This window comes from Pterocles gutturalis, unplaced genomic scaffold (assembly GCF_000699245.1).
Source record: "Pterocles gutturalis isolate BGI_N339 unplaced genomic scaffold, ASM69924v1 scaffold9345, whole genome shotgun sequence".
Taxonomy (NCBI): domain Eukaryota; kingdom Metazoa; phylum Chordata; class Aves; order Pterocliformes; family Pteroclidae; genus Pterocles; species Pterocles gutturalis.
The window spans coordinates 65,331-83,748 of record NW_010143422.1 but is presented as its reverse complement, the minus strand read 5'-3'; the positions used below and the strand labels follow the sequence as shown (position 1 = coordinate 83,748).

The 18,418-nt window shown below is 40.5% G+C and overlaps 1 protein-coding gene across 1 annotated transcript in view; it reads right to left on the bottom strand.

Moving 5' to 3' along the window:
* LOC104469978 (VPS10 domain-containing receptor SorCS1-like) overlaps positions 1 to 18,418 on the bottom strand; it is a gene marked incomplete at its 3' end in the record, with an annotated part of 67,355 nt that overhangs the window by 24,992 nt on the left and 23,945 nt on the right. The window contains exon 4 of the mRNA XM_010084731.1: positions 8,677 to 8,741. Coding sequence (XP_010083033.1) covers positions 8,677 to 8,741 — 65 coding nt within the window. The remainder of the gene's footprint in view (positions 1 to 8,676; positions 8,742 to 18,418) is intronic.

The following is an 18,418-nucleotide window of genomic DNA, read 5'->3' as shown; positions in this document are numbered from 1 at the left end:
CTCATGTGACATGAAGTCACACCATCCATTCAACACAACACAACCCTTCTTTCTCTTACATCCCTCATGAATCCACCCCTGATTACTTTCTGTTCCTTCCTTCTTCACCTGCTTCAGCCTCCCATTATTCTTTCATTTCCCCTACATCAGAGCTATACACTGCTCCTTTATACCAAGAGAGAGCCCAGCATAGCTGATCTGATTATTCCATGCCACTCTTGTGGTTCCACAATGGAAGAAGACCAGAGGGAACATTTGAAGGTGGCACTTGTGGCTCAGGTCTGACAGAAACCTAGTCAAGGCCATACAATTCAGCACTGTTACCTGCCCTGCTGAGTTTACTTGAATGCTACTCAGGCTTAAACTTAAAGCAATGAACTGAGTGAGGGAACAACAGAGCTGTAAAGGACCCTTTACAGACACAACAAACAGCCCAAGTCCTGTGACTCCCAAAGTAATATGGGTCTGAAGAGTTGTGTCTATGCTGCAGCACAGATACTCTCTGTGCTGAGCTTCTATAGTTTCCCTGTCATCCCCACGGTGTGGGATGTGCTTTAGAGCACAACAGCTTCTCCATGGTCACATGCAGAGTTTATTTAGAACATGGGCAAGGTCCAGTGCATACCCACGTATGAGGATACCTGCAGAGGACACCTTCTTCATAATGTCACCACTGAGAACCCCTTCCATGGCATACCTCTGTATTTCCTACAGCACTTACACTCTGCAGAGTAATTCAGATCACCTTGAAAAGTAACTCAGACCACCTCCTGTTCAGGGGTTTTACCTACTTATCTGGTGACAGCATAGGTAGGTGCGCTCTGGCAGACCTGGTCAATCATTCCACACTCTCTTGAAACTAGAGGCCTTAGCAGTTTCAATCAGTCATATGTTTCAAAGTAAATGGCCTAAATGCAGACCTAAAGCTATCTGATCCACTGTCACTGTATGGGATGTCCTCAGATCCTATTCTGAAGAACTGCAGGGTGCGCATCTCATAATCCATCACCTGAAGAAAAACAATTTCAATTTCTTCATGGTGGTAATTTATCCTAGAATACAGAACCAGATTCTCAGTATTCAATTTGTTCTCTTTCAGATCAATTAAGAAGTTCCTCTTTGTTTAATGACAAAGCTTATTTACAGGAAGAAGGATTTGGGGATTTTAGCATTAGCACTTATATGAAAGAAACACTACATGGTATTTAATCTTAGAACTACTTCTAATCTTTTTCCTTGTTGGAGAAGCACAGCTGCTTGTTTGATATAATTACGACTTTCTGATCAGAGAAGTAGCATTTTACACCGAAACAGAAATGGCTAGATTTTTATCATCTCATATTTCATCTTGGTTTTAATTAAAATCCATCGTTTGACATTTCTTTCCTTGATTCTACGGGTTGTTGACTTCTGCTTGAAACAGACATGCAGGGTAACGAACCTTCAGGAAAGTTTGATGAGGGATGATTTTATCCCAGCATTTGCAGAGCTCTTGGAATATATAAAGTGCTAAGTATTATTAGTCACTGCAGTTTATAACATTTTATGCTTTTGCAGCTCAGTGCAAACCATTAATTGATACAGCCCAGACAGCATGGTCGAAACGCATTTCCCTTCAGAGGGACATGATTTTTTTCCACATTAGCCACAAGAGGGCAGGGAATGATGTAATTCTCAGCCTGCTCATTCCAGTGAGCTCAGGAAAGTTCCCTTTCGGAACTGTTCAGCCCTCTGTCCCTCTCCTCCCAGGAAGGTGGAGGCCAAGGGGGCCAGAGCCTGTTCCACCACCCCACACTACTGTGTGATGCAGCACATCCCCTCCTAGTCATAAGACGAAGAAGGGGCATGCATCTCTTCACCTGCAACACAACCAGTCCCCACACCTCTCCTGTTAACTCAACCCGTATCAGGAAGGATAGTCCCCCCATGTTCATCTCTCATTCTGAGGTCATCCTGAGTTTAAACAAAACAGCATCAGTGGAAATGGCTGGCCCCACAGCCTCCTGAGCTGTTGGCAAGACTGGGTGGCTTTTCACACATGGGATTGAATCACCCATCACAGAGCAGTACAGAATCAGACCTCTGTTTCCCACTTTGTTACCTTTTTTTTCCCCCACCATCATTGTTTTCTTTTACTTCCACAAGCACACCAGCAACCTGGGAGACACTCAGAGGAGGCTGCAGTGCTGTCTTACCTCCCACTGAGACAGGTTATCTATCCTGAGAGCACAGGGAGATACTAACAGGACAGGTGCTCCTGGGACCAGCCAGCAAAAGAGATTAAGAAATCTCCCCCATGAGAGCTTTTAAAGAGCAGGCCAGGTTGACATCCATTAGAGGTGACTGAAGCTTTTTCAAACCTGTTTCAATGGAGGAATGGGGACTATGTCTATTTCTGCTGTGATCACAGGAGTCTGTACAGCAGTGATTGTACCACTGATGAAGATTTACTACGGCAATTCCTGTGAACTTTTACAGTGCAATTCTCCATGGCTTCAATTCTAAAATGCCAGTAATAACTACTAAAGGGCAGAGTGCTGAAATTGCTTAAGCTAATCTCCCAACCAGCCAAACCCCAAGACGGGCACACCAAGAAACCTCCCTCTGCTATGGGAGACAGAAAAAAGGAAAACAGGTTTCTTGCAGTGCCTGGATCCCTCTTTTTTTCATATGGGAAGTTTTGCTGTGCTTACATTAACTCAAGAATTTTGTTTTGGCATTTGATTCTCACGGACATATTATGTGATTCCATTGGCAGAGCTCTGTCATTTAGTATTAATTAATGTCAATTAATGTATTCAGTTGCTAAGCTCTGGAATTAATTTCATTAGTTTTCCTGCACAGATGTTTTCTCTGCCATAGGTAATTAGGACATTCTGCTTTTCAATTGCAGAACCCTTACCTCTAACAACAGCTGCTGTTTTTAATATACAACAACAAAGTCACACTGTGCCTGGAGAGAAGAACATAGCAACTCCCAGCTCTTACAGCCAAGACACTTTGATTTTGACAGGTTTAGACACCCAGAGTAGGATTCTTCTCAGGGAATGGCAGCTACTTCTAAAGAGGAAGCAACGAAGTCACAGAACACAAGAATGGAGGAAACATCTTGTAAGGGAAACCTCTGACAAAATTAATCTGTTTCAGTGCTGAAAGAGAATTGCAAATGCTAACACATAGCAAAAGTTAAGTGCCGGGGGGGACCCAATGCCATGAAATGTTTTAGTCTTTTCTGTTTGTCTCCAGCTTCATGCTAATATGTTCTCAAGGGAAATGCATCCAGCCTGTCCCAGAGACATTTCTTGGTTCAGCTGGTGGAGATGGAAGGTCATTGATGGTTACTGGAGGTCGACAAGCCTCTACAAATGTACAGGGGAGAGTCTCAAATCTTTTCTTAAAGCAGAGTAGGACTTTCTTTAGGATACTTTTTTGCCGAGTGTTATTTTATATGACATATCGAGCCATAATACCCACTGCTTTCCAGCCTAAGCTTGCATGGATGTATTTTGAAAATCTTATTTGATCACAAGGAGAGACAAATAAAATATTCAGTGTACCCACAATGACTGTATCATTCCTCCCGATTTTTATTTATCATCTTTAATTCATTGAGGAATGTGTCCTTCTCTTCACAAATAAATCCACTAAGGACAAATTAGTTTATGCAAAGAGCATCCACACAATCTATGACTTGTTTGTCTTCCAGATTTACAATGGAATATCCTTAAGGGATAGTTTCTGCTTTTGAAGGATGACTGGCATCCTGTAACTAATGAACTGTAAGAACATGGTAGTAACATATCTCACTGACAGAACTAGGTCTGTAACCGTTCTCCAACAGCGACTAACAACAGAAGCCTAGAAGAGATTATAAGAATTTGTCCAGGTGCCTTGGCAGCCCAGGTACACCTACAGCATCCACAGCCTCCCATGGCAATGAGTACTACAATTTAACTGAATGTTCTCTGATACATTAAAGCTTTTATTCCTTTTTTGAGAAACACACAAAATAACTATTCTTTATCCATTTCTGTCTGGTCTGAATGTTGATTTGTGAAACATTTAAGAGATGGGAATATATTCACTACTCTCCAGGACTCAGCAACTGCAAAGCAATTAGCCAGTAATGAAGATCAGTGAAATGAAGCCATCCCATTTCCTAGCTACTCACAAATCTGTTTTTATCTTGCTGCTACTCTTTCTTCATTGCATGTCAGAGTCATGAATGTTTCTTTACATGGAGAATTATATCCTCTGACATTTCTGGCATAAGGATATAATTAGAGAAACTAACAGATGTCATTCTCCAGGACAAATACTAAACATGATTAGGACAAAATACTAATCATGATCAGGAAAAAAATCACTGCACAGGTTTAGGGCACCATGGGAATTAATTCACCACTCTAACTACGTTAGCAAAAGACTGTCCGGCTAGGTTGCCTACTTGTTTTTTCCACAGTAATTATTTCTTCCTAGCAATGTTCTGTGAAAACAGAAATTAAAGTCCCAGTACAACTTTGTGATTCAGACACTATTGGCCAGAGGCTCAGTCCCTGTTGGTCAGCAAGCAGAGCATGGTTGCTGACCACAGGTGAGGCTTTGGTCTTATCTGCAACCACAGCAGCACCCAAATTACCTCTCAATAAGAAAAGTTGAGGTATAAATCAGAACAGCAGAAGAAATACAAAGGAAACAAAAGCACATTTTAAATAACAGAAGCTTACTTAAAGAAATAAACTAGATAAAATAAGAACTACTCAAAATCATTTGGCATCTATCTACATAAGTGACTGCATATTCTCATAAATGTAACAGTTGGTTTTCTTGACTTGCATCTATAGAAGCTGTCACTTAGACATCCTCAAAGTCAGCTTTGCCATTCAGCGGAGGGTGAGCAGGTACCCAGTTATTCTCCAAGTGCCTTGTAGGAATCCATCTTTTTAATTCTCACCAACAGTTTGGATTCCTCAGTAGGGACCACCTGTATAAAAATTACCTCTCGTGTCAATTAGCTTGAATCAGGCCTTACTGGGATAACTCTCCCCAGCTCAAACCAGATAAACCCATTAACTAAGGATCTTTCAAAACTTGCATACTCTTTACAAACCGAAAACCCACATGTCATTAAGTGCTTCTGAAAGTGCTGCAGACTACGTCTGAGGAAACCTGGATTTAACTTCTACTAGTCATTCTGCCTGCTGACTATGGTGGTAAATGTAATGAAGAGAAGCTTATCATGCGGTTAAGAACTGTAGGGGATTAATTGTCTTACTGGGGTGTTGACCTGAAACCAGGCAAGAAAAATTCACAGTTCCTGCTGGCTTTGCTGGTTTGCCTTTGATCCTGTTCCAAAATCAAAGTGGAACACCAGGGATACCCTAGCGTACAAATGAAAATGTGAGATAAGGTTCATATGAACCTATTCCAACCAGAAAAATCACTACTGTGCTCCTAGTCCCAGCCTGACTCAGATTGGCCTGAAGCCTTTAAAAAGAAATAAAACCATCACATTTGACGAAATAAAAAATTTACCTTGTGGTCTTCAACATTTACACAAGAGGATTAAAAACATAAATGGCAATGATTAGCCCTGCAAATGTCTCCATCAAGACAACCAAATTGCACAGTCTGTACTCATTTCGCTCATCACTACCTGCACACTCGTTTGAAGAGACACAGTGTGTTCAGACAGAGTCCAGACTTTTCTGGATCCCAAGGGAAGAGAAAAGTAGGGAGAGTATGATCTCAGGTAGCACATTGCTAGCCAGATCCTCAGCAGGTATAAATTAACATGCCACTGAAGTTATACTTATTTATGCCTGCTAAGAGACTCCTGTTTTGATCCTTGTAAACTTTTTACATTATGTATATAAACACAATAAATAAAATGCACAGACAGACCACAATCAGGGAGCAGAGACAGAGAGTTACTGGTGTTCTAGCAGGAAAAGCCCAATACTAAGATTGTTGCTGACAGATGCTCTCAAACAACCCCACCAGGGAGATGGGCTAACACCATAATTTTCTGAGATTTCTACTTCTTCTCACCTGCAGTTGTACTACTCAGCTTCTGCTGGAAAAGATACCAGCACAAGAATGAGGTGCTTTTTCATATTTGTATGGAGTTTAGCAGGTTTTGGCTTAGCCTTTATTTTACCACTTCAGGATCTTTTATTTCAGTGTACAGATTGTGTGGTTGTTTCCACTACCCCTCCCCTCCTCTCCCCCTGCTTTTCTTTCCTTCTTTCTCCCTGCCTTGTTTTGGCAACTCTACATTCTAAAATTTAAACCCTTTATTGAATTTTTACACTTGGTTACCTTTCAAAACAGATACTCCAAACAAAGTATAAATAAGTAAATGCAAAAACATTTTTTAAAAACCCCACAAAAAATTAACTGCAAATTAACCTCAGCTTGGAAAAAAGTTATCTTTCTCACTTCAACACGTCACTCCATCACCTCACTGGCAATGACTCACCTGCTTCACTCCAGAGGAGAATGGTTTATTGGAAGATCATAATTACTTTGTCCAGGGAAAGAATTTAGTACTTAGAAGAAGGATCTAGTGGCCAAGAGACCTGAATATACCAAGTTGTTAACTAGAGGAACAGACCATGTACACACTTGTAGCCTGTCTCATTCTGAAAATCCTGTGACCTGCTAGCAAAAGTCTTCAGGGAAAAAATGCTGTGATATGACCCAAGGTTACTGGGCTACTCACCATAGTCCTCTGCCAAAGACCAACTCTCTCTGGAACAATGGGCAAAACAGAGCACAAACTTACTGAAAATCCAACACATATTGCCAAGAAGCTGAGCTGGGGACCTCCTGACTCATCAGTAGAACTTTGATCTGGATGACTCGTTTGCAACAGGAGTGACCACTGGCTGAAGGTTTGACACCAGTAGTTCTGTCACTGCCTGATCAGAGAAACTTCAGTTGTGCTGCTTCACAACTAAGCCAAAAAAAGTGCACAGAATCAGTTATTAGAGCTCATCTGATGAGCAATAATTTGTTATTCCACAATTCTTTACTAATGTGCCCGACTCCTCAGTAAGGTCAGTTTCACATACCTGTTTTTTGGTTTGCACCTTAGAGAGGTGTAACAAAGCTTACTAATTTGTTAAGCACTCAACAAGTCTGTTGCAGAAATGTGCTATAGTTGTGCAAAATGTTCTTATTGCTGCCTAAGAACCCAAACAAGACCATTCAAGGCATTTGGAGCACAGTACTTTCTCTGCCCACTGTGTGTTGCACACTCCTCAAAAGCATCACCAGAATACAGCTCCTTAAACATAAATTTCAGTGCTTCATCTCAATGACCTCAAATTCTTAATGATTATAACAGTAATATTTTGTGCTGAAATAGACACTGCCCTGCTAGAGTATTTCATTCTCATTTAGCATGTCCCAAGAAATAGAAAGCCTCATGTTCCCAACCTTGCCGCCATGTTCAGGTAAGTGAAACTGAGAGGAGAAATAATAATCAGAGATCACAGATGATAAGAAATAGAGATAATACATTCATTCGCTTTCACTAATCTTGCGTATCTTGAAACGGAAAGACCTTTAAAACTTTATGGTTTCTATCACAACTGTTTCTTTTAAAAATTCATCTTCCAAAAAATTCTCTTTCATGCTAAATTTCAGTGAGTTAAAAAAAAAAATTACCTTACAGATACCTTTTCAGACAGTTTTTAAGTTTCCAATAAAAAAAGACACCATGGCATTTGGGTGTACAATCCAGAGGACAATTTTATCCATTTTTAAATAAATTAATTGACTGCATCATTATTACTTTTGTATCGCAAATGGTAAAAATCTGCTTGTTATGTTGCAGTAAAGCTGCTATTTAACAGAGGAAAAAATAAGGAATTACAAGATCTATGGCAGCCAGGCTTTCAGGGTGGTGCCTGCCTGAGGCAATCCAGTGTTGTGGAAAAGAAGTCCACGGAGGAAGATCTGCAAAAGCAGTGGAGCTCAGGAATAAACCTTGGGGAAGCACAGATAGAAGGAGAAAAGGCCAGTGGGTGGTTCAGGGTGCCTGAGAGAATTTACAGCCAATTAGGAGAATATTTTGGAGTTGCAGGTAAAGGAGGCTCCTGGAATGGAGAAAAGTAGCTCAAGAGGCAAAGTAGGGAGGGCAAGGAGCTGATGAAAGCGAACAACAATGACAGGACCAGCAATAACAGTGAATAATACACTTAGGTTGGTCATTAAAAGGTTTCTAATGAGAGAGAAATGAGGTATTTTCAAAGGTAGTACCTAAGGCAGAGTATCCCCGGTCTGTTAAAACTGCAAAGCTATGAACAAGGTGATCTTACGTACTGTGTGAAACAACAGCAGCTAGACTCTGTGACCCAGGAACTTCTCTCCAATGTCATGTTTCCATGAACAAAAGGAAGAAAGTCCTGTATATATTAACTCTAATTACTGCTTATCACCTGTTCTTCCTTACCATGCTCTTGACTCCTTTCACAGCCTGTTAATCCCAACCTTTTGCCTTGCTGAAAGACTTATCTTCTGACAGACCTGCCTTGGAACAGTCAAAACCCTCATATTAAATGAGTGAATCGCTAAACAGAAGTCAGATTTTTGTCATGATATTGTGTGGTTACAAGAATAAGAGGGACAGTCCAGAATACCACAACAATTGGAAGCTGATCTACTTACGACCATCCACTGTCTTTGCCTCCAGGTGCACGAGATCAGGGTCTCTACCAGACCCCATCATGGACCTATAAAAGACAGATTGATACAAAGATGTTAAAAACAACAGATACCATGAATGTCTGAGATATTAATTCCACAGCAGATCCTATTTAGCTGGACCTAAACTCATACTCACAAATATGAGCTGATCATTTTGAAAGCAATTTGGAATTTTCCTTAAAAAAGCTTGAAAATTCGAAAGGAATTCTAACATTTTATCAAGTCAATGACATTGCACTTATGAGTTTTGTTTTTATTCTGACCCCTTCACTTCTTTCCACCTGGAGACATGTTTCTGTTCTCACTGGCACCTGACATTGTGATGTGTCTCCTGATTTGGTTGAAGAATGCATTTCTGTTCTGGGTGGGATACAGAAGACTTTAATTGATGAGATAATAGTGTTTGCCAGCATACTAATTATAGCTGTTCCTTTATATTGGACATTTTATGCAAATTTGCTTAACTGACACTCTTAATGATCAATATTCCCTCATTAATTAAGAAATTTTAAAACTCAATTCATCCTGAGACATTTTATCACTTCTGATCTAATAAAAACAGTGTTCCATTAATAAAAGAATTGTCAAATTGACTCAGAAAATTATGGTTTGTTCACTCTGAATTAACAAACAACAACATAAAGACATTGAGTACTGCATATAAGTGGTTTATGGACTCAGGCTTTGCTTCCATTGCTGAAGGTTCCCCTGGACTGGCACTGCTGGCCTCCATCCCTGGGACAGCCCAAATGGCCAGTACTATGGCAGTACTGACGGCAAGCATGTACCAATCCCATTGTACAGCAGCCTCAGCAGCACCTCTGACAATCAGTCTTGGTCCCATCATCCAAATCATAATCCTAGATTAAGGCTAAGGGTGAAACAACCAGTTTGCTGTTAGCTGCCTGACCTCCAAGTTAATAGATGTGTGAGGGAAGAGAAACATTCATTTCCAGTGATAGACAAATTAGATGCTGTTCTGTTCAAAGCCTCATTATTTTTCAGGAAATCAAAAGTGAGGTTCAAACAGTGATTTAGACCTTAATTCAGTTCCCACTGACTGCAATCAGAGGCAGCTCCAACCCTTAATCATCATGCGCATTAACTAATAACCATTATAAAAATGTTAACAATAACAAGATGATTTATGTCCTGATTAATCCTTAGCTTTGCTTGACAAAGTCTAACAATTCTCCAGCTAGAAAAGGTTTGGAATTTTTTGTTCTCCTCTGCTAGGGACTGGGAAGTTTCAGAAAAGTCTGTGTGCCAGCATTGCTTTAACCTCTTCTGCATTTTTAAGAACATTCATGGCAAGGTATTTTTCTCCTAAACATTCAACTTCCATTTCAAGTCTCTACTTCCTGATGATTGACACCAAGTGGGTGGGAAGGGAGTACCTTCGTAGGGCATTTTTCCTTTACCTGCTATCATCAGCAGATTTAGGGCCAAAACGTTGGGTCTGCTAGTTAAAATTCCGTTCAAGATAGACAGATGCAGCAACAAACAGCTCTAAAAAGCTGCAGAAGGACTAAGCTTGTAATTTGGCAAATCTCCTTTTTATTCTTGTTTATTCACTTGGGCTTTAAGCGCACCTGGAACAGGGCTATTGCAGAAGACACTGTACAGCTTTGTGAGCACATTCTTCCTCCTGACCTGACACAGCCCCATGAGGCTGTGAACTCTCCAAAGAAACAAGGATTATATTCAATGGATCTGAACACTTTGTCTCTTCAGAGACATGCAACAATGGTATTCATCCAGCAAAGAACTTGTTGCCCTAGTTAAAGCCCATGAGACTAGAGTTAGGTGTTTTGTGTGTTTCCTCCTTACAGTGTTATTCTGACTCCAAGAGACACTACTATCGCATCTTCTCAGGCAAAGACAATTGATTCAGAATGAGATGTCTCATTGATGGATGGGACATGATTGTCACTGTTGTTTTCCCTTGTGATATGAGCCATAATTCACATCAAACTCTTAAATGTCTTATGAACAGCATACAAGTGTCTGTACCCACCAATCCCCGAAAGCTGGAAGGTTACAGCTGCAATGACCTGCATATTACTTAGTCTCAAACTATGACAGCCAGCAGTGGGACTGCAGAAGCTTCAACTCAAGTCAGAATTAAGCCATCAATTGTCCCAACGATGTAGAGAACAAGAGTTCCTAAAGTCAAACAGTACATCTGAGGTAGAGGCAAGAACCATATCCAGGTCTTCCTATCTGCTTGATCTTTCCTTCCACCTTAGAAAATACACATTCTGTTGTTTTGGTACAAAATAGGCTTAATTTGGTTGTGACAGCACAAGGTCACAGTTAAGCCCATAATACTAAATAACATGAACAATCAGTTGCAAAGGACTGGCAGAATAAAAATACATACTGCTCAAATCAATATTAGCTGTACACAGCTGACATCCGGAAAGACATCACTTGCATATGGATTCTGCTGACAGCTTACTAACCAGAATTTTTTAATGACACATTTTCTTGTATCATGCTGTCTTGCTCCATGGTAGCCCTGTGATATTTCTCTATACATCCCTCCGTACCACCTGGAAAGCCACATAAAGTAACATTCACCTTACCCAGTTATACACTACAGATATTTAATTCTGAGCTAGCCACACTCAACTCTCTTTGCAGGCAGTGAGGAGAAACAGGCAGTTTTGCACTGTAGTTCATCTGAATGGTGTTAGATATTACTTCATGAGAAGACAAACTTTATCCTAGAATGGGCTGTTACTCTCCACTGAATATAAGTTGTCTGGACAGCTATGCTGCAGACACACACATGTGATCACATAAAGGCCTCAAAGCAGGTAACACAACAGACCTGAAATATGTTTATTACCTACGTTTAAAAACATGAATTACAGATAAACTATGGATTGTAAGTAAAGTGGAAAGAGAACATCCTAAGCTGCCTTCTCTTTGAGAAAGTAATGTTTTCTATAGCTTACCTCAGCTTTATTATTTACTATACGGCATGTAAAAGCCTGGGGGACATTCAGAAATGAAATCTTGACCACAATGAGTATATACAGGAGATAAATAGCATGCTCTTCGTTGCATTGCACCTGAGAACACATGCTCTGTAGGAAGATATATTATTTTACATGCATGGGACAATAATTTTTTAAAGCATCAACTGGCAACAAAGTGTTACAAACTGTGGACCATACATCAGAAGTCTTACATTTTTAGTACATCAGTCAGACCTATCACAACACTACCAAACATGTAGGTACACTACTAGTGGGTTTTCTTAGCTTTTTCAATTGGAAAAGTATCATCCTTAGAAGCTGAGCTGGACAATGTACTTCTACAAGCCTGAGTATTATTAAGGAACAGTGTTAAGCCCATGGCATCAGTATGAAACAAAACGAATAAACCTAACTGATAACAAAGAACTTCCAGTTCTGACTGATGACTGGATTTGAAGGTTCTTATACCAAAACTAGAGTGATCAATAAATACGAGCTTCATACATGGAAGAAGGAAACTACATGCTGGATTTGCCCTAGATAACACCAAAGCCTCAAACTCAATGCTTCTAACTTGATACAACTGCCCGCTCTGCTTCATTATCTTTTGTGCACATGATCAATGGAACTGGGTGAACGTACACTTCACAAGTTAAACAAGGAAAAGTGCTGTGCATCCAACAGCTTATAAACCACGAACCCTGCAAAGAACAGCGGTACAGGTGAACAGCACTCTGGACCCACTCAGTTACTGATTTCTCTCAGACATTGCTCTGAAAACAAACAGCAGTCCAAAGCTTTTCCATGTGCTATTCTAAGTAACTTTTTGTTGTCTGTGCCAGCAGCACTTCCTTCTCATATTTCTCAATTCTTTTCTTCCCTTTCAGTATCTGTTCTCAAAGACCAATCATTCATACCTCCATAAAGTTTTCTTCTTGCTGTGGTCTATGTTTTCACTCCATGGTAAAATGTCAGCATGCCCTTTGTCCGTCCCTTTAATCTCAGTCTTTCTGTAGCACTCCCTGAAACTTCAGTACACCAGGGACATGCTTGCAACCCTTTCTGCTGAACAGTGCCTATTGTATTTTTGTGATTAGCTTTCTGTGTTCTATTGGTATAATTGTCTGGATATTTTCAAAAAAGAAAAAGGAAAAAAGAAAAAACGTCAAAAATAATCTTTTTAGTAAAATGAGGACTTAAAAAATCCAAGGGGAGTGCAAGGCTGTGACCCCACTGCCTTGACGCAGAAGATGCTCACATTATGAAAAAGGTAGGACACCCACAGTTCTACGACAAAGTCCCTTCCTAAAATTTTAATCACCATCAAGCCTACTAACTAGTCATCTGCACTTGAGATCTTCACAAATCGATATCAGTGGCTGCAGCACAGTAATTGCTCTGAATGCAGATTCTATATCCACTGTGAGAAGCGGCACAGGGAAAAGACCACTAATCATCCTCTGGTTTAGAACTAGGCTGAAATAAACAAAAGCAGACTGGCATGGCCCATTGCACAGCAAATGCTAGTTGGCGTATTTCTGTAGTGAACAACCCCTTGCTATCTCTCTGTCTGAAACATTTCTAAAACCTTGGCTTCCTTGGCCTGTCAGCTCTTCTGAGCCAAGGAAATTCAACAGAGACCCTGTTATCCTGGGGTTTCCACCTATCTTTCTTCACTTCTACGGACAAAACTAATTGTTTATGGAAACTGGGAACAGATGAGGCTTGCAAGGTAGTCAGACCACTCAGAACTGCAAAAAGGCATCATTGTGAAGACACAAAAAGCTTCCACTTGGTGTACTTAATTTCAAACTACCATTTTTCATGAACAAATAACTTGAAGCACCAGACAATAAGGGCTTCATCTCAGGGGCTTGTGCGCTCTGAGAAGTAGCTTTCGATGTCTTTGATTTTAGATGCTTGACTTCAGACACAGTCACACCGTATCTGGGAGTACATGCACAAGATACTTGATGGCAAACTTTTCATACATATTCCTTGTATCATACATGCTCACAGCAGCCAAGATCAACGGTATTTTAAGCTAAGCAATAAAAGACAACCTTATTTTAGAGAGTCTTCAATGCAAATGGCCCAGAACAAAAGGCTGGAAGAACAGAAACACTACTATGCCCTTTTCATAGACAAAACCAGTCTGAATGTTTTTCATTCTTTTTATGGGGATAACTTTCCCAAGTCTCATTGGAAATGAACAAGTGCAGAACCAGAACCCCTATGACCATCCCTCACCCTGTTTTGTGGGGAAGAGGTATGATTTGTCCATGCAGCAAAGGACGGCAGAAAACTGACAGATTCTAAGGAGCGTGGAATGAGATCCCCACAGTTCTGGCCATTTTGAGCTTATCAACACTGACTTAGAGTAGGTTAGCAGTGGATTCAATGCAATACCAAACAGAAAAGTGACACATCACTTGGAAAATCCAGCTTCACTTCTCATCACTAAAAATGTTTATTTGCCCATGTGTCCTCTCTTCCCCTTCCTGAAACCTATCCCGATTCTCTTTCTGCACATTCGACTCTAGTTGCCTTCTGCAGATGACTTTGTGTTTAAAGTGTTATTCACTTTGAGATGTCTCCTGACCTTCAGCATTCCTTCTTCCCATCCCCAATTTGAGCACACCTCCATCTCCACATACACTGCATTACAGAGAAAGAATAATTAGCTGCAACAGACAGGTGGAAAAGAGAACGTATGTTCAGAGATCCTTATGTCAAAGTTGCCCTATGAACACAAATATTCTAACAAGCTTTATCCTGTCATAATACAGCTATAAAGTTTCTCTGTTCAGCACATGATAATGGCTTTGTAATTCAATTATTAGTAGAATTTGCCTTTGGGGATTTATCTACCTTTAGCCTCAGCACTCATGTGAATCCCTTATCGTAAATCTTGCCAATGCAAAATCAGCTCCCCCACTGCCTCTGGGACACATCCTGCCACTTCATGTTAAAAAATTGTCAGCTTATTCCAACTTAGTGAATGGAAGCTTTTTGGTGTTGTTTTAATGGACAGAATGAAAACAACAATGGATGACGTTCATGGAGTTCTCAGTAGCATCTATTTTTTAGTTCCACTGATGCTTCTATAACACTCTAAATCCTAATAACCACTCATAAAAATAGTAACATGTAGCACTGAACAGGGAACTTTTTGTCCAAAAATACAAAAGTACTTGACCATCAACCCTTAAGGTACCTTCCCTGTATGCTACTGATTTGTTCAAGACCTATGGAAAAGTACAAGACCAGCAGACCAAGCTAGAAATCAGGGTTGAGGAAAATTTTTATTCTCAGCTTTATAGATAAACTCCACTGATCAGTCAAGAGCACAGTGACCTCATTGATTTGACTAAGATGACATAGCTATTATGTGGAAGAGACAAAAATAGAGCCCAAGAGTCCTCCAGGCTCCTTTTCCTTTTACTACTATGTTGACTCCTTGAGGACTTTGCACATGCTCTCTGTTCCTTTTTTTTTTTTTGCTTGCAGCAGTCAGTGAATCTGCCCCAGGGAGCTTAATGTGGAGGTAATTCTTGTGGTTTCTTCAGTTCAGTCCCTATTGTGTGAAGTTTTACAGATTTTACTATTCCTTGAACATACTTTAAAGATTGCTTTCTAGCTTTAACATCTCTTAACCAACTTATTCTCCTGACACGTTTTAGAAACAAAGGGCCAGATTCCAGACAGGCATAAATCAGAACTTCATTTCTTTATACCTCGCCAATAAATTTTCCCTGACAATCATCTAATTAGATTTTCCCTGCTACTTCTTTGCACTATTGTTTCCTACATTGTCCAATTAGATGAGATGATATAACGTTCAATTCAACCGGCAGCCACTGGGCCAAATGTATCCTATGGTATGTTTTGCTCAGTTTCACCTTTTTTCTAGAACTTATGAAAAACAGCAGTGCAATGAGTAAAGACAAATTCCTCCAAGTTGTGTCACCTCACAACACTGACCCAGAAAAAGAGGTGTCTGTTGCTGATAACACTAAAATAGATTAGGAGGTAACTGGGGGTAAGTGGTGCGATTTCCAGGCCATGGGGAGTCACTTCTACTCTTGCCATCATTTTTTGCAACCCTGGAGCGGGATTATCCACAGCCTTCCACCCCATGGTGTTCACATACCCCACAGCCTTGAGGACAGCAGCAAACCAAGCCTTTTCCCCTGCTGCAGTAACACCACAGCTCTCTGTGGGAAGCTCCAGAGAGGAAACTTGGCTGAAACTCTAAAAGAGATGGATGTGAATTCTCAGAGAGGTAGGTGCCCATTCCTGGTAATGCTGGGGGGAGGAATGTCTTAAAATGAGGATCTGAACTAAGTGGATAAAATTCAGTTACCAGGATTAGATCCTGATTTTAAGATAGTCCTCCTGACTCTCTCTCTTCTTTCCATATATTGCAGGAAACTTAAGACATCGTACAGGCTTGAAGGAAGAGAAGGAGGAAGGTACCCTCTAGTTACAGCCTCCAAACTCAGCTCCCTGATATAATGGACCAAACCTACCTGATTTACTGCTTCTCTGCTGGTACAGTCTAATAGGATCACAGTTTCCCACTGTGTTAAAACATGTTTCTGGCATCTTGTAGTGCTGTGGCCCAGTCAGCATGCTCCAGAGGAGGCCAAGAAGTCATTTACAGCAAGAGTGCAAAGTCAACTCTGGTAACACAGTATGCTGCTTATTAAACATGCAACAGAAAATAGCAGTGAAGCCTTTCTGACATAGATCTAGACAAATCCACAGCTAACTTTACTATGCAGCTCCTTCACCCTCTCAAGGGCTGCCCTTTATAGGTGCAGGCAGAGAAATCAGTTTCTTAGTCCAATGCCCTTTAAAGACTGACATGTTTCAGGATCCTGAGAAACACAGCAGGCTGCTGCTACTGAGTAACCCCCAAATCAGGATTTTGAACCTGGTATATGGATGCCTGTCTACTTCTGCAGATCTTTAACAGGGGAAGTGGATCACGGGAGGGAGTTTGGAGCTCATAGGAGTCTGTACTCATTTAAAAAGTATCTCTGGGTGATTTTTAAAGACAAATCAGCTGAACTGGGAAAACCAAAACACACCAACCTACGCAGCAATCAGAATGGGGCTTCTCAGTCCCAAAAGGTTTATTTAGGTGAATACACCTCTTCTCCCTATTCACAACTGGAAGACAAGAATCTAAAGGGAGAAAGAGGGCAGAATCGGGTAAATGAATAAGATTTTACTCCGTTATAACTTTTAGGATAACATTCAAGTTACCCTCAATTTTAGAGTCCCCATGATAATCAGCGTTGAGAATACTTTCCCGCTCACGTGGTGGAACTCTGTCAAACTAAGGTTTTGAGGCTGAGGAGTTACATTTTGCTTTGACAAATCTTGATTTGATTATGAGTAACAAGTTCTCTCAAGAGACTACCAAGACTAATCTGGTTATTATAGACTCGGAGGACTAGAGTGATATTAACCCCTGCTGTGTGACTTCGGGCAATCTCCTCAGCCTTGTCTTGGAAAGAAAGATACATATTTTGGATCTCAGTTTCTTAAGAACTAAAACTTATCCTAAATCCAAAGAGTCTAAAGGAGCTTTTAACAGCAACAGAAAGAGGAGGATACCTGCCTTTTTTCTGTCCTTGCTGGCTCACATGTGGCTGGCAAGTTTGTATCTCTGGAAGCCAGACAGGAATAAAATCTTAATTCCCAAGACAGATCTGAGATATTTCAGCCTTGATTTGCAGCAAAAAGCTAGAGCTACATCAGGGTCCAGCTGTATGAGAACTGTAAGCAGAGGTTTTCATTTAATCTGTTGAAATGCCAGTGGGATCTTCAGTGAGTACTGACAACTGAGAGTACGCTTCCTTGCACTCTGGCTGGGCAGGATGTTACACTGACCTTTCTGGTGAGGAAATGGTAAATGTCAGGGGCACTGAATGGCAACAAAGTGCTCTAATATGTATTCCTCACCATCAGTAATGTTCCCAGCAGCAGCATGATAAGGGCCAAGGAAAGGCACTGCTGAAGATTTGCTTTTCACTCTGGTTCCCGGCAGTGTTGCTTGCCTGCAGCTCATCTGTATCTTTAAGCTGGCAGCCATGAAGCTGCCTAAAAATATTAGCAAGGTAATGGCAACCTACGTTCCAGAGGCTCACACCTTCAATCTGACTTTCTCCCAAAGCCAAACTTCAACTGGAAGCAAATGTGTGGTGTTAAATTCAGGGAAAAAAAAAGAAAAAAAGAAAAAAAGAAAAAAAAAAGAAAAGAAGGAAAAAGTAAAAAAAAGAAAAAAAGAAAAAAGAAAAAAATAAAAAAGAAAGAAAGAAAAAAAGAAAAAAGAAAAAAGAAAAAAAGAAAAAAAAAGAGAGAAAGAGAAGAAGGATGGAAATCAAGCAAAATTTGCCACTCTTGCTATTCCCCATCAGTCAGTTTTTTAATTTAGATATCCTGAAAACTGTCACAGGTCCCTCTGTGATGTGCCCCTCTGGCATGTGCCCATCTCCACCATATTTAAGCTATGAAATACATACATTTTTAAATAAATTTCTAGTACACTTCAACTCATTGGCTATGGCTTGAGTGTTAGATCAAGCGGATGATTTTCTGGACCAGCTGTCACAATGCTCTTTGATTGGCATCTTCCCTGTCAGCCTCCAGCAGTTGCCCCGCAGTGATTAAAAGGCCTTGTTCAGCAACACACAGCACCATCC